Consider the following 23,555-nt stretch of genomic DNA (forward strand, 5'->3'; position numbering starts at 1 on the left):
GGGCTAGAACCCTGATATGGTGTGAACATACATGTCCTTCCAAGATTCATATGTTGGAACTTAAACCCCAAGGTGATGGTATTAAGAGGTAGGGCCTGTTGGGAGGGATGAAGTCATGGGGGCTCCACCCTCATGAATGGATTAGTGCTCGAATAAAAGAGGCTGAAGGAAACGCTCTAGTCCCTTCTGCCCTTCATCCCTTCTGCCCTGTGAGGACACAGAAAGAGGCACCATCTTGGAAGCAGAGAGCAGCCCTCACCAGATGCTAAACCTGTCAGTGCCTTGATCTTTGGCTTCCCACCTTCCCAAACTGTGAGAAAATAAATTTCCAGACTTTATAAATTACCCAGTCTGAGGCATTTTGTTATAGCAGCATGAACAGAATAAGACAAACCCCTCCTGCAGATGCCCCTGTTGGGTGACCTCGTGCCTGGTGTCTGCTCCCACACCTCTAGGGATGGGGAGCTCAATCTCCAGGACACTCTCATTCCAGGGTTGGACAGCTGCAGCTCTCCAAGGAATGGTGACTGTGTCCCCTCATTCACACACAGAGATGAATCAGACCCAGTCCCTGCCACCACAGCTAGAGGGTAGAGAGGAACAAGGACCCAACTAGAGCTAGGATGTTTTATTCATTCAACAGTCATTCTCTGAGCTTCCACTCTCTGTCAGGCCAGAGATAGGCACTGCACATACATTTACATATTTTATAAAATATTTTTTCAGTGTGTACTCAGGCAATGTGCTCAGAAGTAGGTGCTGGGGGCAGAACAGACGTACTATTTTCCTTCTGGGTAGACAGATATTAAAATGACTAAATACACAAATCAATGTGTAGTTGCAATTTGTGACTATGGCTATCAAGAGATGAGCAGGGAAGACTCATAGAGCTTTAGCTGGGAGAGAAGGGAAGTCAAAGAAGTCTTCCTGGAGAAAGTGATATTTAAAGGAAGACTTGGTGGATCCATTTGACTTCTTGTTAGGATGGGACAGGAGGCACTGGGACAGGATGAGTCTTAAGAAGAGGGTAAGGGCAGATTGTCTGGCTCTTCAAATCCATGTGAAGAAGTTTGGATATTATTTTAAGAGCCAGTGGACACCATAAAAGGGTTTAAGCAGGATCTATTTGAATGAATAAAATAAGATCTCCAGGAGCTCTCAGGCTGGCAGTAAAGATATTAACAAGATGGGATATAAGAATGAGTGAAGAAAGCTTTTAGTTTTGTGCTGTAAATACCTTCTGGGATGTGTCTCCCTGCTTGTTCTCAGGCCGAGCTCTCTGCCTGAATTGCCTTCCCCAAGCTGTCTTTCTGCCCAGTCCAACAATCCAGCTAACTTTTTTCCTAGCATCACCTCCTCCACAGCCCTGAGCATGCCACTTGCGTGGTTCCCAGCACCAATGATTATTTACATGTCGATATCCACTTTTCCTTTCTCCAAACCACCCCTGGAGGTGGTAGGTAGTGGAGGGCCACAGGGAGGGGAATATGCAGATCCTTTAGCTACAAACTGGCCCCCTGCCCTCCCCACAAGCCTGGGATTGGAGTTTGACACTGCCACCTGCTGGCAACAAATGTGATGTCGGACAACATGGGGTGGGGAGAAAGGAGACTCCTGGAAACACTTGAGGCTCTTCTGAACGGTAATCACCTAGATGGAAGGCTTGTTTAAGGGATCTAATGATTCAGGGTGCTAGAGCTGAGCTGGGAACAGAGGGAGGAACTGAGAGTTGATGGAACAGCTGCTCAGAGATGAGGACACAGGGTCCAGCCCTGTGGGGCTGCTGAGACCAGAGTCCAGACCCTGGAACCAAGCTATACCAGCAGGGGAATCCACCTTGTTACCATGGGGACCAGGGCTGTGTCCATGTAGTGGGGGAGTCAGTGAACTACAGATGTAATGTTTTCCCCATCCAAGTTCATGAACCACTGATTTCTGTCCATGGTCCCTGTGTGAGGGCCTCCAGGGAGCAGGGACCAGCCTGAATGCCAAGTGTCCACCCACACCCCCCCTTTCCGGAACAACTTGTTTTGTTCTGAAGTTTGGGACTTTGACCCAGGAGGTGTGTTTTCCGCCTGTCGGTCACCTGATGGCCTTTCTGCTCATCTTCCTCTCCCACCACCCCCAAAGCCTGGCCCAGGGAGTCCTTGTTTTTTCTCAGGTTTTTTTAGGGAAGTGGGGGATGCTTGGGTGAGGAAGGCAGAACCTGGGACTTTGGGGCTGTTGGCAGAGGCTGGGCTGCTTCAGGGGAGCACTGGCTGGAGGGGGCACAGCAGTGACTTCTCTGCCCACCCCTTCTCAGATCTCTCCTTCCTTGGCTCCTGGGACACCCCTCACTTCTGGGGTTTCTTTCTCCTGCTCCATCTTGCCCCCTCTTCCTTTGAGAGACCCTTATGTGCTGGGGCTATATCCTGACCATCACTCCCCTCCTTTTTCTGCTCTCTTCTCAAGACACACACACACACACACGTCCTGCATATGTCATTTCCCTTTGCTGTGCTGTAGATGGCTTCCAAATCTAGCTCTCTACTCCAGACTGTTTGCCTGAGCTCGCTACCTTCTACACAAGTCCCTCTGGAGGGTCCAGAGGCACCACAAACACAGTACATCTAATCCTGTAGCTCGTCAGTCCTCCCCACTTTCCAAATTTGCTGTGACTCCTCCTGAGGCACCACCCGCCACCCAGCTACCCAAGCCAGAAACCTGAGTCACCACTTCCCCTCTTTCCCCTTCTCCACCCACTCTCAGCTAGTCACTGTGTTCTAGCAACTGCACCTGTCTTTTCTAGCTCCTAACAGGGCTCAGATCCATTCCCCATATCACCCCCTGCTGCTGGCCACGTCACTGGTGTGGTGGCTACTGTGGCAGCCTCCCACTGGTCTCCCTGTCTCCAGTCTTTGCATGCCCCTTTCATTCTCCACATTTTGTCCAGAGGTATTTTCTCAAATGCAAAACTGACCATGTGTCTTCCCTGCTTAAAATCCTAGAAGAAGGTATCAGTAGATGTTTGTTAAATTCAACCCCATTCCTTACATTCCAATCAGTGATTCCCTGGCTGTTCATTAACATGCACAGTGCCAGAAGATTCCAAGAACACCAAGTTGGGGTAGGGAGGGAGAACAGGACATACAAGTATGGAAGGTGTCACTCAACTCCAAGCAATGTTCCCTTAGATCACCTTGATACACCCCATCTTTGGATGGCAGTGGGCCCCCCTGCACATGTGTGTGTGCACACACATGGGCACACACAGGAAGTAGGTACAAGATGTAATGTCTGAGTGCTCCCACTGGCAGAACCATCCTGCAATAGAAAAGGCTGCCCAGGAGGCCCTGTGTACAGCAGTTTGGTGGCTTTGGGGCAGGGAGGCTGTGGAGGGGCCTCCTGCTCAGCCCTGGCTTCTGAGGACCTTCCATCTCTGAGTCTTTGCTCCTTGTCTGCCAGCTCCTTCTTTCTGTGGAGCCAGGCTCTCAGCATCTTGGCTTCCTGCACTCCTGGGGTGGGCTGGGGTGAGGAGACCCAGCATAACCTTGGCCCTGGGCCCCAACAGGTACTTGGGTCATTCTCAGTCCCTGAGTTGTAGGGCTGGATGGACACCATGTGATCCTGGGGGGTGAAGTATGGGATTTTTGCCTCTTCTGAGGGATCTGACTCTGTGGCCTCCCTGGTCCAGGGGATGGGTATGCCTTTCTCAAGGCTGCTCCCAGCTGTGAGGGCCTGGAATCCCCAGACCTTGCCACCTGGAGGTGTCCTTCCTTTGCCCTCCACAGTGGGACTGTGTTCACCCATTTCTTGCCCCTATGATGGATGGAGATGGACTGAGGGTAGCTGTTGAGGCCTCTAACTGGGCCCAGATCTTTTCTGAGGGAGGCCCTGCCTGGTTTTGAGGGACTACACCTGGTTTTTGAGGGGCTAAGAGGAAGCATTAGTTGGGGCCTAGGTTAGCTGGGCTGGGTAAGGGCTTGGTCACGGGCTGGGAAGGCTGGGGGCTGGGACCTTCAGTCTCTCTGTTGTGATCTCTGCAGGAGGGGGGGATTCAGGAAGCTACTGGGCTAGGCCAGGGATGGGGGTACACAAGCTGGGCTGTGTCTTAGGATCAGGGTCCCAGGATCTGGCTTGGTGGGGCAGGGACAGGTGGGTTGAAGAAAGGAAAATAGGCCAAGCTCTGGGGGAGAGGGGAAGCTTTGAGCCTTCCCTGGGCCTCTGGGGTTTTCCCTGGGCTCCCTGAGCTGAGCAGAGCCAAGCCAGCCAGCAAATTTCTTAATCCCAGTATCAGCTTTCCAAGAAGCCCCACCCACTGGGCTCAGTCAAGGCAGGAGCGACAATATGTCACTCCTTTCCCCAGAGTCCAGCCCCATTGCCAGGAAGGGCGAGCTCAGGCAGAAACTCTGGGGAAATGTGGGGCTTGGAGGCAAGGCTGAGACTCTCTGCACATCTCCCTAGTCCTCAGACCCATCTCCATAGCTGGCCTCTGAAAAATGACCTCCAATGCTTGAGTGGGCTGGGCACCTGCCAGGGGTGGCCAGGCCATGCCCGGCAGCTCATTACCATGGGAGGGAGGGCAGTTTCTCTCCACCCCCATCTTTCCTTCTCCTCCCTCCCTCGCTTTCTTCCTTTCTAGCTCCTCACCTCCAGGGCCAGACGGAGCCCAGGCTGATCTCAGGCAGACGCTGATCAACTCTACAGCAGCTCCAGGAGCCCAGACACCAGCTGCCAGAGGGAAGGCCCACAAGCCCTGCCTGCAGCCATGTCGGCCCTCAGCCTGGTCATTCTGGGCCTGCTCACAGTGGTGCCACCTGCCAGCTGTCAACAAGGTAGCTAGAGCAGGACTGAGCCAGCCCTGGTGGCTGCAATGAGGAGAGGGCTGGGCTGGGCACTGGTGAACCAGGGGTGGTTGGCGTGGTATCCTGGTTTCCTCCACTACCCTTGACTCCTGTAGTTTGGAGCGGGAAGCAGGGACTAGGCTAGCCAGAGCAACCTCCAAAGGCAGAGACCTCTGAGCCAGGCTTCTGTCTGTGACTTGTTTTCCATGAGTGAGAAGTGGGAACAGCAAGGTGGATGTTGGGTCTAGGATTTAGGGGAGGAACAGGAGTTGACACCCAGGCCCCAAGAGTAGGAATTGCTCTAGAGATGGCTGGGTCCTGAGTACAGGGGGTCGGGAGCTACTCGGAGAGTGCGAGTGGAGCCCAAGCCATCCCTTAAAGGCAGGCTTGCTCCAGGGGAGGAATGGTGTTTTCAGGGGTTTGCCCATGGCTTTGACCTAAGTGCTCGTTGTCTCAGCCTCCTGGGCTTGGGAAGGGGGCAGAGACTCAGAGTGGCCCCATCCATGTCCCTGAGCTCTTTGTCCAGCTCGGCCTGTCTTGGCGTGGCCTTGAGCAAATTGCTGCACATCTCAGAGACTCAGTTTTCTCACCCATAAAATGAGGACAATAAACTCCACCCTGCCCACTCCTGGGGCTGCTGCCAGGTCAGTGATGTGGAAGAGTGTTGCACCCAGAGAAACACCACACCCTAACATCTGTCGTCTTTCCTGCACCATCAGGCTGCATCTGCAGCCAAAGTCTGGTGACTGCGGGTGGGACTTGGGTCGAGAGGGGGCTGGCAAAGATGCTTTCCGAACACTTTCTCTTGAGCTCTCAACTCTGTCCTTCAGATCGTGGAAGCGCTCTGGGGAACTGAAGACTAGAGAGGTTGAGTAACACATGTCACACAGCAGGGCAAGAAGGGACAGGACACAGACCACCTTTCTCCTGCCCCAGGCTCTGCCCCATGCTCTATGTACTCACCCCAGAGCCACATGGGAGGAGGAGCAGGAGGGGGTTGGCTTCAGGGTTTGGAGGGAGCAGGGAGGGGGCCTCCCAGGGGATGAGCCCTAACTCAATGCTAGAACAACCAGTAACCTGAGGAGCCATGGTTCTGAACCATTGTTTCTCTGGGGGAACAATGAATACTGCTTTTTGGCAGGTATGAAACTCAGAGTAACCACATTGTGTATCTTCTGCTACCCCAGAGATAAGCAAGGTCTGACCTGGCCACAGGCCGGAGAGTTTTCAGACCCCTCCCTCCTTCCCAATACCTGCCAGGCTCAGAGAGAGCACAGAGAAGAAACAGGGCATTCACTGCAGCAGAAAGCTTCAAGGTAGACTCAAGGGAGGACTTTTGAATGGAAGTGAGGCAGAGTGAGATTTTTTGATGCCCAGCTTGGGTGCCTCAAAATATAGGCTGGTGCTGGGGATGCAGGTATTTTGACCCGGAGGCAGGACCCCTCAGAAGTCTCCTGTTGACCTCTGTTCCCTCCTGAGACCTCCACCTGCAGTCTTTCCTCTGCAGGGCTGTGCTCCCTACAGGCTTGTGGAGCACAGTGATGCCCGGGGAAGAGGAGCACCCTTTGGGGCCATCAGTGCCTGAGGGCAGAGACTTCTGGGAAATCCTGGGGGTTTAAGTTGGTGTTATGGGTCAAAAAGCAGTGAAGGGTGCATGGTTGGGCCTCAACCTGGTCTCTGTCCCTAGTCCCCTGGGCACCCAGCTGGAGGAGCCAAAAGGGGCTTGGGTTCTGAAGCTTCCTTCCTGGGCCCCAAGACCCAAAGGTATCTCACTCCTCCATCTTCCTCTCTCAAGGCGTCTGGTCCACTCCTGTGCATCTCTGTCTGAGCAGCCTTGCCTGCCCCACCCCCACACACACTTCCCTGCAACACAGAAGCCTCTTGTTACAGAACAGGATCTTCCAGATGTCAGCCAGACCTGTCAGCTCTGGGCCACTCCTCAGCCTTCTGGGAGCCACACCCAGTTGGCACAGCCTAGGCTGCTGTCCAGGGGGCTGCCCTTTGGTCCTCGGGGCCCAGGCACTCCCTGGGGGGCCTTGCATGTGACCCACCGGGGGAGGGGAAGAGGCTCTAGGCTGCCTGGATTTCAGACACAGACCTGTTTCCTCATTGGCTCCTCACTCCTTCTTCAAACTCCGATCTTCTCTCTGAGTCTCTATCTTTCCTCCAAACTCCCATCCTTTTCTTAAGCTCAGTGGGGGTCAGATGGGTCCTCATTCCCACCCCTGTCACCCCAGAATGTCTCCTCTGGTTTTGGCAGCAGCTGATGGCATCCAACACAGGCCCCAGCCCATCCCTGTTCTGCACTTGCCTGTGCCTGCTGCAGCCCCCTCCTCTTTTCAGGCCTGGGGAACCTCCAGCCCTGGATGCAGGGCCTCATAGCTGTGGCTGTGTTCCTGGTCCTCGTTGCAATCGCCTTTGCCGTCAACCGCTTCTGGTGCCAGGAAGAGACGTGAGTGCTGCCCAAGGGCCCTGGGGGCTGGGCCGACTCCTGAGCAGGCAGGTGTCCCCAGTACCCCTGTTCTTGCTCTGATCGTGGTGAGGTGGGCCTCAGAAACCCTGGGCCCAGACCTCTCACTGTGTAGAAAGGAAACTGAGGCTCAAGGTCACAGGGTGAGTTAGTGACTTTGGAACTAGAGCTCCGGCTTGCTGGCTCCCAGGCCTGAGCTCTGCTGGTCCCACAGCTCTGGTGCCCACTCCCTATGAGCTTTGGGGAAATGTCTGCTCTTCCTGGAGTCTCAATGTTTCTATCTGTAGAGTTGGGAGAGCCTCCCAGCCTGTGATGGGGCTGCAAGTACTACTGGAAAGGAAGGTCCCAACCTTCCTGAGGGTCAGCTGTGCTGCAGAAGGGCCATGGGATGGACACGACTTCTGCCCTCACAGGCTCACAGACTGGAATGAGCAATCACAATTTCAAGTGCTGCTGCTAGAGGAGAGTGCAAAGTGCACTGTGGGGCCTGACCTTGTCTGGGGACAGTCAGAGGTTTCCCTGATCACACGTTTATCTCGAAATCTGAAAGAGGAGGAGAAGTCAGTCACAGGATAGAGGTGTGGGAAGAGTGCTGTAGTTGAGGGAGGGGTACACCCGGGTCCTGAGTTAGGAGCTGGCACCAGAGCTGCCAGATATGGATGCGTGAATGTAAAGAGGGCTGAAGTCCAGCCCAATCTGCCCTTGCCAGCCCAGGATGCTGGCACAAGGCTGCATCTATCCCCAGGTGCATCTTTTCCCAGTTCTCCCAAAGGAGGCCTGTGGACTGGGTGCCCTTGCAGCTGCCCTGTAAGGCCTGCTGAAGAAACACAAGCAGCTCAGGGGGTAGAGAGAGGGATGGAGATGCCCAAAATGAGGCTGCTGAGATAGACAGGACCTGGGCCAAGCACACCCTTGTACACCAATGACCCGAATTTTGGGCTTTATATTAATGCAATAGGAATCCAGCAACAAGTTTTTAAGCCAGTCTTGGGGCGAAACACAGCCTTAGCAGAATCAGGTCTGGCTGCCCAAGGGATGGTGGGGGCAGGCATTGGGGTGGGGCAGTCTGCAGGCATGGGGTCAGAAGAGAGTCTGGCACATAGAGGCAGCAGAGGGGATGGACAGAAGGGAAGGGACAGGTCTAGTGCTGTCTAGAGGTGGCCTCCTGGGAGTTAGACAAAGGCAGGGATGATGTCTGAGGTTCTGACTGGGGACCACCCGCTGAGGCACAGAACACAACAGGATGAGCAGATTTTGGGCAACTGCTGAGTTTAATTTGGGACGTTTTTAGTCTCAGGTGCCTATCGGATTCCAAGGAAAGATGAGCGGGTGTGAGGGTCCCTGTGACCCTTGTGAGAGCAATTCCAGGGGTAAGGTGGGGGACAGAGCTCACACTGCAGTGGGATTAAACTTGAGCAAGAGGCCAGGAGCTTTTTGTTAGAAATTCTGCATTTCTCTGCCTTTGAGGCCCCTGACTACATCAGCTCCTGTTGTCTGGGAACATCCTGTGAAAATTTGGGGCAGACACTGAGTCCTGCTGGGTTTGCTGAGCTGAGGGTGGCTGGGAGGTAGTGAGACAGGCCTGGGACCAAGGATAATTTTGTTGAATCTCCAGCTCCCACTGTGGGGCAGGGAGAAGGGAGTGGCAGGCGCTGGCAGGTCCTGCTGGGCAGAGGTGCTCCCACGAAGGGGCAGCCTCTGGCCCTTAGGCTTGCTAGAACTGTAACTTGAAGCAGGGTCTGCTTGGATGAAGGGGACCCACTGATGAGCTCTGTCCCCAGGGAACCTGCGGGTGTGGTCATGACTATTGGGAACAAGGCGGATGGAGTCCTGGCAGGAACAGAAGGAAGGTATTCCTCGATGGCAGCCAACTTCAGGTGAGAGCCCGGGGGCCTCAGGACCAGGTGTTGTGGGGAACAGGGTGAGGGTGGGAGCTTTGCAAGGACTCTAGGGCTCCATTGGGGGATGATCCCTCAGTTGGGGAGAGAGCTCAGTAAAGGGATGAGGACTTGGTAAGGGGACGGTTCAGTGGGTGGATTGGGACCTACAAGGCTGTGGGTACTGTGGGAAAAAGGGACTCAAGTGGGGAAAGGGATTCAGTGAAGGTATGAATGAATTGGGGGACTCAAAGAGGGGAGAGGGCTCTGAAGGGGAGGGAGGTCAATGGGGGACAGGCTCAATGGGGGAGGTTTGCTCAGTGGGGACCCAGTAGGGGAAGGGCCCAGTGGAGGAGAGATGGAGGGTCCAGGGAGGTGGTGCTGAGAGGCCTTCAGTCTCAGGTGCACAAGCCCAGATGTGGTCAGGAGAACCCCCTACTGGAATATATTGCCTTCATATGTGGAGGATGGGGCAGGGAAAAGGGGATGGGGTGGGAGGCATGAGGACTCACCAAGCCCCTGCCATCCTCTTCCAGGTCCAGTGAGCATGAGAATGCCTATGAGAATGTCCCCGAGGAGGAGGAGGGCAGGGTCCGCAGCACGTCCATGTGACCCTGGCTCACCTGTGGCCCCAGTCCTGAGGCTCTCAGGTGCCTGTGATCGATGCCCAAAGTTACCACCCAAGCCTCTTCCTTCTCTGTGCAGAAATCTACAATAATAGGCCGACTCCCTCCAGCCCCTCCCTGAATTATAGCCAGCCAAGGTTGGAGCTCAGACCATATTCAGGTTGGGGCTCTGCTGTGGCCCTGGGGTCTTCCTGGGTCTCCCACCTGATTCAGAAGAGCCTTCTGAAGAGGACAGTCAGCTCAGCACCTCCCATCCTGCCTCCCATCTCCCCAAAACCATGGAAATGGCTATTTCTGTGAAATAAAGACTTTTTGTACTTCTGGGGCTGAGGCTCAGAAGCAGCCCCTCAGTCTTCCAGCAAGGCTGGATCTTGCTTTCTGAATCATAACAATCACCTTCAGAAGCCACTGCATGGTGGCTTTGGAGGATTACCCAGGAAGCCCCTGCACCCACAAAACAGCTGGGGCCAAGGGGGCCAGTACTAGAGAGGGTGAGAGATTGCATGCCTGGGTGGGAGTAAAAGAAAGCCAGCGTCTCTTCTGCTGTCTCAGTGAGAAGTGCCCACAGTGCAGGTGTCTGTGGAGCCCCCATGCATGTGTGGGGGTGTTGGAAAGCCAGAGGGCTAGGTGAACCCTTCCCTGCCAATGGAGTGGTCCTCTTTCCCTTTGGCAAAATCCTCCCTTCAGCCAGATAAGTCAAGAGAGGCTCCTCGGGGTAGGGCGGACCCTGATGTGAGCCAGTGCCCCTAGCTCTGGTCAGTTTCAAGATGTTTCTCTTTCATGTACATGGGCAGGAAGAGGGTGCCAGGCCACCCTACCCTGTTCCAGTGAGAGCTCCTTCTGCAAGACCCTGTCCTCCAACCCACCCTTCACATCTGAGATAAATTCTGGGCCCTTCCTTGGGCAGCACCTGCACCCCACCCCCTGTCTCCATGCTGCCTGGCATTGTGGTGGGTTCACTCATCATCATCATCTCTAGTTCTATCCCCCTCCCCATATCCCCTCTGTGCTGGGCTTTGCACAGGAAGTTCTGGGAGAGAGTCTTGGACTGAGACTCAGAAAGCTGCATTTGAGTCCTGGGTCCCCTGCCAAATTGCTGTGTGACGTTGGGAGAGTTACTGTCCTCTCTGAGCTCAGTTTCTCTCTGGAGAATTTGGCCACAGTCTCACCACAGAGGTGGAATAGAACTCAGTCCTCGCCAATACCCTTGACTGCTAGTTCTGGGGTTGGGGTGGGGGTCAGGGAACTGGGTCCTAGTGGGAATGAAGCAGGAGACAGAGGAGAGAGGAGGCATGACTTAGCAGGCTGGCTAACCCTGGGGGCCCTTAGCCTCTGTGACTCTCTGTCTGGGGTGATAACCTGAGACAGACTTACCCAGGAGCACTCCTAGATCCAGAGGGGTGGGACTAAAGGGCAGCAGGCAGTACACCTTGTCCCAAAAGCTCGCTCTCTGCCACCTGTCTGAACTTGTCATGGCCCCCTTGCTTCACCATTATAGCCATTCCTTTGCTCCTCCAAGGCCTCACCCAAATACCGCTGGGGAAGACCCATCCTAAATCAGAATGATCCCTTCTTGCCTCCCTGGGGTTTAGGATGCAGCCTGCAGCAGAGGGAAGAGCGCTGAGCAGAGGGTGGCGTGGGGAGAAGCAGTGTCTGCTCCAGGCCTACCCCTGCCTTGCTGTGTGACCCGGGGTAAGTCACCGCCCACCTCCCTCTGGGCTTCAGCTTAATAAATTGTGGCTGTTGCTCTTGAGAGTTCTACTCTAGGCTTTTGCTCACATGACTTACTGTGACTCATGCCTTCTCATTCCACCTTGACCATTTAAACTCTGCCTATTCTTTTTTCTTGGCCCAGCCATAGTTCGTCTTCCTCTGGGAAGTCTTCCTTGATTAGCCAGAGGGCAAAGCCAGGTGACCAACCAGCCCACCTTCTCACTCACGGAAGGAGAGAGAACTTCCTAGAGGGTCAGGCCTCTGCTAAGGCACAAACACCCCTTCTTCTTCTCCAGCCTCCTTGTCGGGGACTTTTTTTGGCTGCTTGGATCTGATTCTCCTTGCATGAAGGATATTCCCTCCCGCCTCTGCCCCCAGTTGTTCCTGGGGAGTTGGTGTGGGTTTGAGTCTGGTACCCCCTAGCCTGCCAGAGACAGCAGGCAGATCTACCATCCCTGTCTCCCTGTAGCAAGTGAAGCCCATCCCCTCACCCCTGTGAGGTTTTTTCTAGTAGGGGCCCTCCTCTGCCTGGACCTGCCTTGTTCCCCAGCAGCTGCCTGGGGCAGGGTCTCCAGCAGTCTGTCTGGGGTCTCTCTAACAGCCTTAGCCCCTCTCCATTCTCACTCCCTCAGTTTGGGCAGGATCAGGATGGTGAGAACCCTGGAGGGTCCCTGCAGGGGCTGTGCTGGCAATGACCTTACAGCCCCACACCCCTACCCCCACCTCATATTTCTGCCCTGACCAGGGGCTAGGAGCATGGAGCTGCTGGCCCCAGACCCCCAATCCTTATCGCTCCTTCCCACCTGCCAGCCTGGCCAGATCTGGGAGGGAAAGGAGGCTGGGCCTGGGCCAGGGCAACTGCTTAATGACCCTCCCGGGGCCTAATCTCAGACTGGCAGCCTTTGAGTGGCTCAGGGTTGCTCCTGGAGGAGGCTGATAACACACCAGCTGGGCCCCCCACCATCTATCGGCTGCACAAGCAGTCCCTGGAGGCGCCTCAGAGGGCCTGGGAGGGGGAGCCTCTCTGCTGGGGCGGGGCTGGAGGCAAGCTCTCTGCCCCTGGCCCTGGTGGAGGGGATTCAGAGCTCCTGGAGTGACACAGGGGACCTGGCAAGCCAGAGCAGTGGACTAGGACCCTGCAGAAATCCCTAAAAGGCCTGTGCTCCTCCATACTTTCCTGCTCCTCTCTTATCCTTTTCTCTCAGTGTAGAACCTCTCCCTCTTGTCCTGGGTCCTGGTCTCCTCTTTGTCTCTCCAGCCTGTATTAATCTCTGTCTCAGTCTCCATCTTTTGCCATTCTCTGTACGTCTCCCTGTTCTCCTCTCTCCACCTGAACTCAGTGCCCACCATCCTCTCTCCCCTTGCATCTCTTCTCCCTTTCCAGCTGGTTCTCCATACGGCCCCCTCCCCAGCTCTCCCCACTATCCCAAGCTTCTCAGATGTCACCCCTTGGCTGGGCAAGTCCCATGACCTCACTTCTTTGTGTGGCATCATCTCCCACTGATCCCAGCTCTCTGCCGGAATGCTCAGGCTGCCCAAAGCTCTGCTCCAGGATCAGGATGTTCTCTTACTGTTCAGGACCTTCTTGCTCTTCCTGCTTCCTGGGACAGTGCTTGTACCTTTCTTTCTGCTTTCCTGCTTAAAACATGTAAATGTCACAGGGTTATATTACTGGCCTCACCCAAACTCAGGCAGGAAAGGAAAGCCTCCACCCAGGAACCACACAGTTGAAGGGAGACTGCAGCACTGCTTACTTCAGTTAGACTTCAAGAGGAACTTCCAGCCTGGAGGAGGTTTTAAAAAAGGCTGTGGAGTTCTATCTCCAGAGTCTCGCCTGCTGTAGGAGAGAGTGCCAGGTGGTCAAGATGAATTTCAATATTACTTCCCTCATACTCAGAAGTACTTAACTGTGCTTCAAGGAGCCAACCAGTCAGGACTACAGCCGGGCAAAGCCTCCTCCCCGAGTGCAGGTGTAGAGGTGGGGGCAGAAGGATCTGGCTGGGCGTCTTGATTTCCAGCTGGGTTTTCCTCTCAGTTTTCAGTCCCTGGCAGTGTGTACAGTGACCAAAAGCTTGAGCTTGGGTATCACACAGACTCTGGTTCAAATCCCCGCTCTGCTCCTCACTGGCCATGGGAACCCCTAGCCTTCCATACCCTCCATTCCCTTGCCAGTGAAACTGCTTCTGTAATGTCTTTCCTGCAGGCCTACCGGGAGGAAACAGAGATGACATATGTGTCATTATTACACCAGAAACATGCCAGGAAGCCCTCTATGGTCATCTTAGATGCCACTTCTTCCGGGATGCTTCTCCTCCACCCCGGGTTAGGCACTTCCTCTGGCCAGCTCCAGCCCCACACTTCCCTTGTCTCTGCACCCACCTCTCCTGCCCCACCCACCCTGCTGTGCTGCCTGTCTACTTGTCTGTGCCCAGCTCCAGCCCCAGGTCTGGGAGCTCCTCAAGGGCAGGGAGGGGGTCACATCTGTCACCAGCATCCACGACAGGGCTGGACAGGGGAAGGGAAGCCCAGTGTGGTGTAAACTCCAGCTGTGTGTCTGTCCGCACCTCAACCCCACACAGGCAGAGAAACACACACATGCGCACATGCACACACATGTGCTCTCTCTCTCTTTTTCTGATTTAAGGTCCTGGGGCCAGTGACAGGCTGCCTCTTGAACATTGCTGGTCCATCTGGCCTTCAGTTTCAGGAGGGGCTCTCCCTATCTGTCTGTGGCCTCGACTGCCACCTGGTGGCTGCACACTCTATGGAAGCAGAGATTCAGCAGAGTCTTTGAACTTGAGCTCCAAGTGACCCCTTCAGTGCTGGGACGAGAGGCCTTCCCATGGCACAGTTGCTGGGACCAGAGGTCTTCCCATGGCACAGTTGCGTGGCGCCCCCTCAGATTGTGCCAGCACTTTGCTGGGTCTTCCGATGGGCCGCAAGGGCAGCTGGTCCTCTAGTGCCCCCTCCCTGCAGCCAAGTCCGTGAATACCTCAGGTTCCTTATACTGCTGGCAGCACCAAGATTTTGGGGGCTTAGCCATCCTAGTCCTGATGTCACACCTCTCCTTCACTCAGAAATGGTCTGGGAGCCCAGTGGGGCCATTATTTCAGGGGGCGGGGGATGAGGGATGGCACCATTTCTGGGACCTTGTTCCCTGGAGACCCTGGCCTCCTGGAGAAGCAGAATAGAGAGATCTTGGAGACACAGAGAGAGATAGATCGAGGCTAAGTCCAAGTATTTGTCCTGAGCAAGTTGGAAGATGGTGGAGCCAGGGACACTGCATTCGGTTGTGCAGACTGTGCCCCTATTAACTAGGCCCTGCAGCCTGGCTTGGGCCTGTGTCACCTGGAGAGAAGGTGCCTCTTTCTGATTCTCACAAAGACACCAGACTGGCACTGAGCATGGCAGACTGCAGGGGACAGACAGGAGTGTGAGTGGATGAGGTTGCGTTTGTGGACACATGGAGTGCAGGACATGCGGGACCTCTGCGGGGGAAGTACTGGAGGGCAGTTGTGTGCACAGTTGAGGTCTGAAGCCCAGTTGTGCAGTTAGTAGTTGAGCCAGAGGTTTTGCCTTAGAGTTGAGTGCCTACCAAGAGGTTTAGAGCCCAGGTCTTAACTCAAGAAGCCTGGGTGCAGCACAGCTCTGACACTTCCTACCGTGTGGCCATGGAAAAATCAACCCTCAGAACTCCAGTTTGCTATAGATTGGGGGTGTCTATATAGTAAGGGGTGTTGTGAATATTAAAAGAAACAATACACATAAAACACACAGAATAGTGCCTAGCACACAGTGCACAATAAATGTTAGCTATTTTTTCGTTACTATTGTTATTATTATTTTTACTGAATGAACTGACTCAGATGCACAATCATAGTGTGTCAGAGCTAGCAAGATCTTTAGAATCATTTGGCCCATTTCGTGATATTACACCATGGAACCTAAACCCAGGGAAGGAAGGGTACCTGCCCAAGGGCACATAGGGAGTCAGGCAAGAAGCAGGTTGGAGGCTCTGCATGGCTGTTGGGTACGGAACATGCTGGAACTTTCTGCTCTCCTGCATCTCTTGAGGCATCAGCACAACAATAGAGCTGGTGATGCGTGTTCATTTTGTATTTCTGAGGCTGGTACAGGTCTGTACATGGACTTTGTAAATGAGCAATGGGCCCTTGGCCAATTCTAGCTGTGAGCTGAGAACATGGGATAAAGGTAGTAAGGACCTGTGCTGGCAAAGTGGGGAAAGGGTCAGGAAGGAGAGGGGAATGGGAGAGGGGAAAGGGATTTGGAGAGGAGGGTGGAAGGGAGAATGTTTTAGGTCCCCATAGTTAGTAAGCTGGAGTAAGAGGCTGGAAAGGACTTTCCTCAAATCCAAACATAGTGATGGTGGTGGTAGTCTCTACACCAAAGCTGAGGGCTGCTTATTTGGTGCGTAGGATGCTTTCTGATTGGAGCCTTGCAATGACCCTAGCAGGTGGTTATAGCTGAGCTGTTTTTAGAGGAGAAAATGCAGACTCAGGGTGAGGGAGGTGATTCGCTCAAGGTTCCACAGCCATTTAGTGGCATTGAACCCTGGTCTTTTGATTTTAAATCCATTGTTAATTCTACCCCAGTACAAGGTTCTCTTGTGTGTGTGTGTGTGTGTGTGTGTGTGTGTGTGTGTGTGTGTGTGTGTGTGTGTGAAATGGGGAGCTGAAGAAGGAAATAGAGCTTACAGTGCATTTCAAAAGATGGTGGAAGTGGATGAATGAGGGACATGGGACTTTAGCCACTCTATCACTTCCTATGAAGCATCAGCTTCCAAATCAGCACCTGCAGCCTCATTGCCTCTTACTCAACTCCACAGGCACCTCAGTTCCAAAATGGAATTCTTGATCTTTCACCAGCCCGAGTCCCCTCTTCCTGTAAGTGGCACTCATGTCCCCAGACCAGAGACAGGGGAGTCACCCTGAACGCCCTTCTCCCTGAGCCCTGAGGCCCCCTGAGTTTTACTTTCCAGCAAGTCTCCCTCTCCTCCTCCGAGCTCCTCTGTGACAGGTGGTGATCCTGCCTGGAAGTCTGCAGTGGCCTCCTCCCTCGTCTCCTTGTTTTCACTCTTGCTGTACCCTCAAACCTTCTGCCACACTGCAGCTAGAGAAACCTTTCCAACCAGTGCCCAGCCCTTTACACCTGCAAGACAAATCTGAACTCCCCGAGGCAGGCGTAGCCATGCATGGGCTTGGAGCCAAACTTCCCCAGGCAAATCCCATCCTGCCAGTTTTGTATTAGTGTGGCGATGGGCAAGTTACTAACAAAGGTACCTCTGAATCTGAATATGAAAATCAGGGAGAAAATGATACCCATCTTTAGGGTTGTAGCGAAGAGCAAATTAGTTAATATGCTCGTATGTCTAGAAAGTCTATAGTAAAGCTCAATAAATGTTAGCAACTGCCATCATTGTCCTTTCCCTGTTTTGCCTGCAATACCTCAGCAGCCACTAGATGGCCACACTGTGGCTCGGTCTCCTACCTCTTCAGTGCTGTTCCCCCATTCCTTGCTACCCACGCTTTACACTACTGGAAGTTTTCCTGCTCCTCTCCCTTCCCCACCATGTTGTGTCACACCTCAGTACCTGTGTTATTCATGTTCAGGGTTCATGGCTTTCCTTCTGCCAGCCTCACCTCCTTCAGGACGGCTCTCTGACATCTCTTTCAGCCCCACCCTCCCCAGGTGAGCTATGCTCTGTGTTTGTTATCTCCTGGAGGGCTGGACATCCCCAGAATGGCTGCCACAGTGCCTGCATAGAGAAAGTGTTCAATGTTTGTTGGATGAATGTCAGCCAGTCCCAGCTCAGCCACTTACATCAGTTGTGTGATATTGGCCAAATCACTTAGCCTCTCTGGGTCTCAGTTTTCTTATCCCTAAATGGACATTAAGAAGAGGATCTATTTATTTGCAGTGCCAGCCAGTGTAAAGCCTCAGCATAAGACCTGGCATGCTGTGGACCTGAGTCCACCATGCACAGCCACCTGCCTACCAGCCACTGCCCATTCCCATTGCCTACCCAGCCATTGCCCACTCTATGCATACCTCTGTTACCTGGCCCAACTGAGGGTATTAAAAATTGCTTTACCCCTTCCCAAATGTCCTTCTTTACCATGTAGGGTCTAGAATTAGTCTGCCATCTGGCTGGGCTGAGTGAGCCCATGCTTGGTTGATGAATCAGCTGAGCCCAGAGGGCTCCCATGTGCCTGGAAAGCACAGCCTCTGCCTCCCCATTCCCTGAAGCCCTACCGTATTTCCTAGCTGACTGCTCCCTGGTCTTCTCTTTATCCACCCCAGTTCCTGATGTCACAGCTTGGGCTGGGTTGGGGCTGAAGGTCTGGTTCCTGGCCACTCCCATGAACCTCTGTGATCTCACACTGCCTCTATCTCAATGACCCTGGTCAATGTGCTCCTTTCATCAAAACCCTGAAGCAATGATAGTTCCTTAGGACAAACTCCCCGGAATGGTCGAATCATTCCATGAAAGAATAGGAGCATTTCTCAGGCTCTTGTAAGGTACATGCTCTCTATTGTTTTCCCTAAGGGTTGAATCCATCTATACTTAATCGGTTCTACCACAGTGTAAACTGTATGTGTGTGTGTGGGGGGGGGAATTCCAGTTTGCTTTGAGGCCAAACACTTTCTAAAAGCTTGTTCATGAAGTATAGTACTCTCTCTTTGCAGAATACTTGTTCCTTATCTTTCCTCTATATTGCTTGCAATATCTTAAGCAGCCATCAGGGGGCAGAGCTGACACAATCCCTGGGAAGATCAACGCTGGGTCCGGCGTTTACCTTGCCCAGAGAGGAGTCTGCCCAGGTTGGAGGTTTGAGTGAAGTGGTCATTGATGGGATCCCTGGGGAGAAATGAGAGTGGCCCTAATGGATAGATCCCTGGCTGAAATTAGGTATTTGAGGTGCTAGAACTGGCCCTATCCTGCCTCAAGTTTAGCTACCATTTGTTTCTTGAGGACTACCTGTATGCTATATTTTGCCCAGCCACCACAGTGGAAGCATCCATCACCACGGTGTGAATCTAAGGCAACTGGTTGTTTTATGGAGGTCTCAGGAACTTCAAAGCCCAAGACAAACCTGTGTGCTCATGGGCCACCTGGCAGTGTTTATTAAAATGGAAGCTCTGCTGGCTGAATTTGTAAACCAGATCATTATGACGCAGAAAAATGTGCTGTCCAAGGTGGATGAGTTTGGTTACGTTAAACACTGCTTCCAGGCAGGAGTTGGAGGTACCAGAAGTGAAGAGGTGAAACAGCATGCTAAAGAATTAAATGGCTGATAATGAATATGTTTATTTCTTTTCCTTTAGTCACTGACCTGTTCACTGGGGCACTGCCCTGGTGGTATGGCCTGAATGTTTGTGTCCCTCCCAAATTCATATGCTGAAATTCTAACCTCCAGTGTGATGGTTTTAGGAGGTGGGGCCTTTGAGAGGAAATTAGGTCATGAAGGTGGAGCCCTCATGAATGGGATTAATGCCCGTATAAAAGGGACCCCACAGAGCTTTCTTGCCCTCTTTCTGCCATGTGAGGACACAACAAGATGACAGCAGTCTGCAACCCCAAAGAAGGCCCTCACCAAAACCTGATCATGCTGGCACCCTGATCTCCAGAATGGTGAGTAATATACTTCTGTTGTTTATAAACCACCCAGTCTATGGTGCTTTATTATAGCAGTTCGAACTGATTAAGACACCTTGTGACTTAAGGCAAACTTTATAATGGTGTGCAGGGTCATTAGGAAGTGTATTCAAAGGATTTCAGATTTGGGTCTGGGTAATGGTCCTCTCCTGCTTGTCCTTGAAAGAGAGATGAAGATCACATCAAATAAAATGCTCATCTCTGTCTACTGGCCCCTTTCCCTACATGGCCCTGACCCTCCAACCTTTATGGGTGCCTTTTAGAGCTACTTTGGGATCCAAGGTAGACAGAAATAGTGCAAAGTAAATGTGCAGTATAAGTTCAACTACTGTAAAGCAAAGCAACTTGCAAGAGCTGAAAGGAAATGCTTGGTCTAAATTGTCTACCTCCTGTCAATTGCATCATGACGCTCTGCCACTATTCTATGTGACTGCCAAAAGGAAATTTAACCCTCTTTAGCCAAATATAACACCAATCAGAGCCTCTACAATTCATCATACACAGTGTCCAGCACTTAATACAAACTCAGAAGGCATGCCAAGAAACAGTCCAGCTGACCGAGAAAGCAAAAGAAAAAACAAAATATACAATAGAAATAGTCCCACAGGAGATCCAATATTGAGTAGCCAGACAGAGACATTAAAATAACTATGATTAATGTGTTTTAGAATATTGAGACAAAGGTGGAGACTCTCATCAAATAATTTAATCTATAGGCCGAGCCCGTGGCGCACTCGGGAGAGTGCGGCGCTGGGAGCGCAGCAGCGCTCCCGCCGCGGGTTCGGATCCTATATAGGGATGACCGGTGCGCTCACAGCACTCACTGGTTGAGTGCGGTGCGGCCGGTCTCAAAAAGGACAAAAAAAAAAAAAAGAATGAAATGGAAATTATAGAATTATTTAGCAATGCTTTATAGTTTGGGTCTAAAGGCTTGAACATATTTTTGTAAAATTTATTCCTACATATTTTATACTTTTGGCTGCTTTTGTAAGTGGAATTGTGTTTTAAATTTCATTTTATAGCTGTTCATTGCTATTATATATAAATACAATAAATCAGTTATTTTTGTATATTGACCTTTGTGTTGGGGGTCCAAGATCACCCTTAGATTTGGTGATTCACTGAAAGGACTCACAGAATTCAGAAAAGCTGTTATACTCATGGTTACAGTTTATTACAGCAAAAGGATACAGATTAAAAATAGCAGAGGAAAAATGCATATACAGTGGGGTCCCGGAGTGAGATTCCAGTTGTCTTCTCCCAGTGGAGTTATATGAACCACACTTAATTCTCTTACCAGTGATGTGTGACAACACATACAAGGTCTGGCCAACCAGGGAAGCTCACCAGGGCCTTGATGTCCAGGGATTTTTACTGAGAGTCAGTCATGTAAGCCTGAAGCATCTGAGTGACCGACTTAAGTTACTTAGTCTTCAGCCCCTCCAGAGGTCAGACTGATACAGAATGGTCCACGGTCTCCACCATAAACCACATTGTTAGTATAAAGTATCTGGTGTGGCCCATGGCCACAGGTATACAAAGACACTCTTATCAGGAAAGATATTCCAAGGGCTTACAGGTTTTCTCTTAGGAGCTGGTCAAAATCCAGTCTGTTTTTTGGAATGTGCAGGGTTTAAAACATCCCAATCCTGCTGAGTTAACTCTTTACTTCACAACCTTCTATCTTGCAACCTTCCTAACTCATTTATTAGTTTTACTAGCTTTTTTTGTAGATCCCTTAGGATTTAAAAATAGACTTTTTTTAAGAACAGTTTTAGATATACAGAAAAATTGAGAAAATAGCACAGAGCTCCCATACACACTGCACTCAGTTTCCCCTGTTATTGACATCTTACATTTATTTGATATATTTGTTACAATTAATGAAGCAATATTGATACTTTACTATTAACTAAAGCCTGTAGTTTATTCAGATTTTCTTAGCTTTTACTAATGTCCTTTTCTCTTCCAAGATTCTATTCAGGAGACCATGTTACATTTAGTTGTCATCTCTCCCTAAGCTCCTCTTGGCTGTGGCAATTTCTCAGACATTCCTTGTTTTTGATGACCTTGACAGTTTTGAGGAGTAAATACTCATCAGGTATTTTGTAGGATGCCCCTTATTGGAATTTGATGTTTTTTCTGATAAGGCTGGAACTGTGGGTTATTGAGAGAATGACTACAGAGGTAAAAGGACGTTTTCATCACATCATGTCAAGCATACCTATCAACACGATTTATGGGTGTTCGTGCTGACTTTGATCACTTGGCTGAGGTAGTGTTGGTCAGGTTTCTCCATTGTAAAGTTACTGTTTCCCTCTTTTCACACTGTGCTCTTTGCAAGGAAGTCACTGTGCACAGTACACACTTAAGGAGTGGGTAGTTATACTTCCTTTCTTAAACGTAGTGCATCTACATAAATCACTTGGAATTTTTCTGCATCGGGATCTGTCTCTTTCCCTCTGTTTATTAACTTATGCAATCATTTGTTTATATTAGTATGGACTCATGGCTATTTATTTTATACTTTGCGTTATAATCCAGTACCATCTTATTTATTTTATTCAAACTGTTCCAGCTTTGGCTATTGGGAGCTCTTTCAGTTTGCTCCTGGGTCCTTTTGACATGCCCCTTCAATGTCATGAGTTTTGTCTTGCTTCTTGGATGAACCCCACTTTGTCATGGTGTATTACCTTTTCTATATACTTTTATACATTGCTGGAACTTATTTGGTAATATCGTGATGAGGATTTTGTCTGTATTCATAAACAAAATTGGTCAGTAGTTTTTTTTCTTATAACATCTTTTTCTGGTTTTGATATTAGGGTAATACGGGCCCCCAAAACGAGTGGATTGAATTCTTCTCTTTCTCTATTTTCTAGAAGAGTTTGAAAGGATTGTTATTATTACTTCCTTAAATATTTGATAGAATTCACCAGTGAAGCCATTGAAACGGGGGTTTCTTTGTAGTGAGATTTTAAATTATGTATTCAATTTTTTCCGTACATAAAGAGCTGTTTAGCTATTTTATTTTTTCTGATGCAGTTTGGCAATTTATATTGTAGAATTTATTAGCATATAATTGGAATATTTCCTTATTATCCTTTTAATGTCTATGTAATCTACAGTGATGTTCTCTCTTTAATTCCTGATACTGGTAATTTGTGTCCTCTCTCCTATTTTCTTGATCAGTCTAGTTAGAGATTTATCAATTTTATTGATATTTCCAAATAATCAGTTTTTGGTTTTATTAATTTTCTCCATTAATTTTCTCCAATTTCGTTGATTCTTGCTATCTTTATTATTTCCTTCTTTCTATTGGCTTTGGGTCTCATTTGCTCTTCTTTTCCCAATTTTCTAAAGTGACAGCTTAGATCTTTGATTTTAGGCCTTTCTTCTTTATATATAAGCATATTAAACCTTAAATTTCCCTCTAAGCTTTGCTTTAGCAAAGTTCCTCTTATAATTTTCCATATTTTGTGTTTTCATTTTTATTCAGTTCAATGTATTTTCTACTTTCTCTTGTGCTTTCTTCTATGCTCAGAAGTGAGTTTTTAAATTTTCAAATACTTGGGGAGATCTAAGATGGCGACGGGTCTGGAGCGGCCGTGACAGGAGACAGTGCGATCCTGTGAGCTGTNATTCATCCAGCACAGGGGGTTCACTGCTGCCCAGGTAGACTGTCAGGGCAAGGATGCTGATCCTGTTCTGAGGGGTGGGCCTACAATTTTGGAGCTTCAAGGAGAAGGTTACAATGAAGGAGTCAAGTCTCCTCTATGCTCAGCGCTGGCTTTTCTGTGTGACCTGGGGTCCATCATTCAACCTCTTTGAACCCAAGCTTAACAGGGATCTTTGCTTTAAATGCTATGTGAGCCACAATGATCAAAGCCAATGGCTTCTAGTCCTAAGCACTTAACATAGTACACAGTGAATATTCTGTATGCGTGACTCTTTAGTTCGCCCAATAACCATGGGAAATGTACTATTATTATCCCCATTTTATAGATGAAGAAACGAAGGCTTGGAGAGATCAAATAGCTTACCCAGGCTTACCCACCTAATAAGTGGAAAAGCAGTTGTCTCAGTCTCTCCCAAAGGTGATCAAATGGCAATCACCACCTTCCTAAGCACATTAGGGACTCTTCCCAAAGTACTCCAAATGGGTTTGGTACATGAAACACAAAAAACACAACCTCCAAGCCTTTGTCTTAGAGGAAAAATCATTACTTCTAAACAGAACTTTCTTGTGGAAATCTGCCAAAGACTAGGAGACACGAGGCCTTGAGAACTGAGTGGGCAACAAGAGAGATGCCCCACCCAGAAAGATTCAAGCACAGAAGCTGCTTTAGCCATGTAGACAGTGGCCCA

At 50.6% G+C, this 23,555-nt stretch overlaps 1 protein-coding gene across 1 annotated transcript; it reads left to right on the forward strand.

The window, feature by feature from the left end:
* Window positions 1-4,619: 4,619 nt before the first annotated feature.
* On the forward strand, window positions 4,620-10,165 carry PDZK1IP1 (PDZK1 interacting protein 1). Its single transcript, XM_008578006.1, has 4 exons — window positions 4,620-4,814; window positions 7,167-7,275; window positions 9,075-9,170; window positions 9,707-10,165. Exons 1-4 carry the CDS (start codon window positions 4,748-4,750, stop codon window positions 9,780-9,782), a joined length of 348 nt encoding a protein of 115 aa, XP_008576228.1. The 5' UTR covers window positions 4,620-4,747; the 3' UTR covers window positions 9,783-10,165.
* Window positions 10,166-23,555: the final 13,390 nt, after the last annotated feature.

Source organism: Galeopterus variegatus, unplaced genomic scaffold, assembly GCF_000696425.1.
Source record: "Galeopterus variegatus unplaced genomic scaffold, G_variegatus-3.0.2 Scaffold1617, whole genome shotgun sequence".
Classification (NCBI taxonomy): domain Eukaryota; kingdom Metazoa; phylum Chordata; class Mammalia; order Dermoptera; family Cynocephalidae; genus Galeopterus; species Galeopterus variegatus.

Coding starts and splice junctions, on each gene's coding strand:
- PDZK1IP1 (XM_008578006.1), top strand. CDS start 4,748: ATGTCGGCCCTCAGCCTGGTCATTCTGGGCCTGCTCACAGTGGTGCCA. Junction 7,276..9,074: donor TTCTGGTGCCAGGAAGAGAC/GTGAGTGCTGCC, acceptor CTCTGTCCCCAG/GGAACCTGCGGGTGTGGTCA. Junction 9,171..9,706: donor TCGATGGCAGCCAACTTCAG/GTGAGAGCCCGG, acceptor ATCCTCTTCCAG/GTCCAGTGAGCATGAGAATG.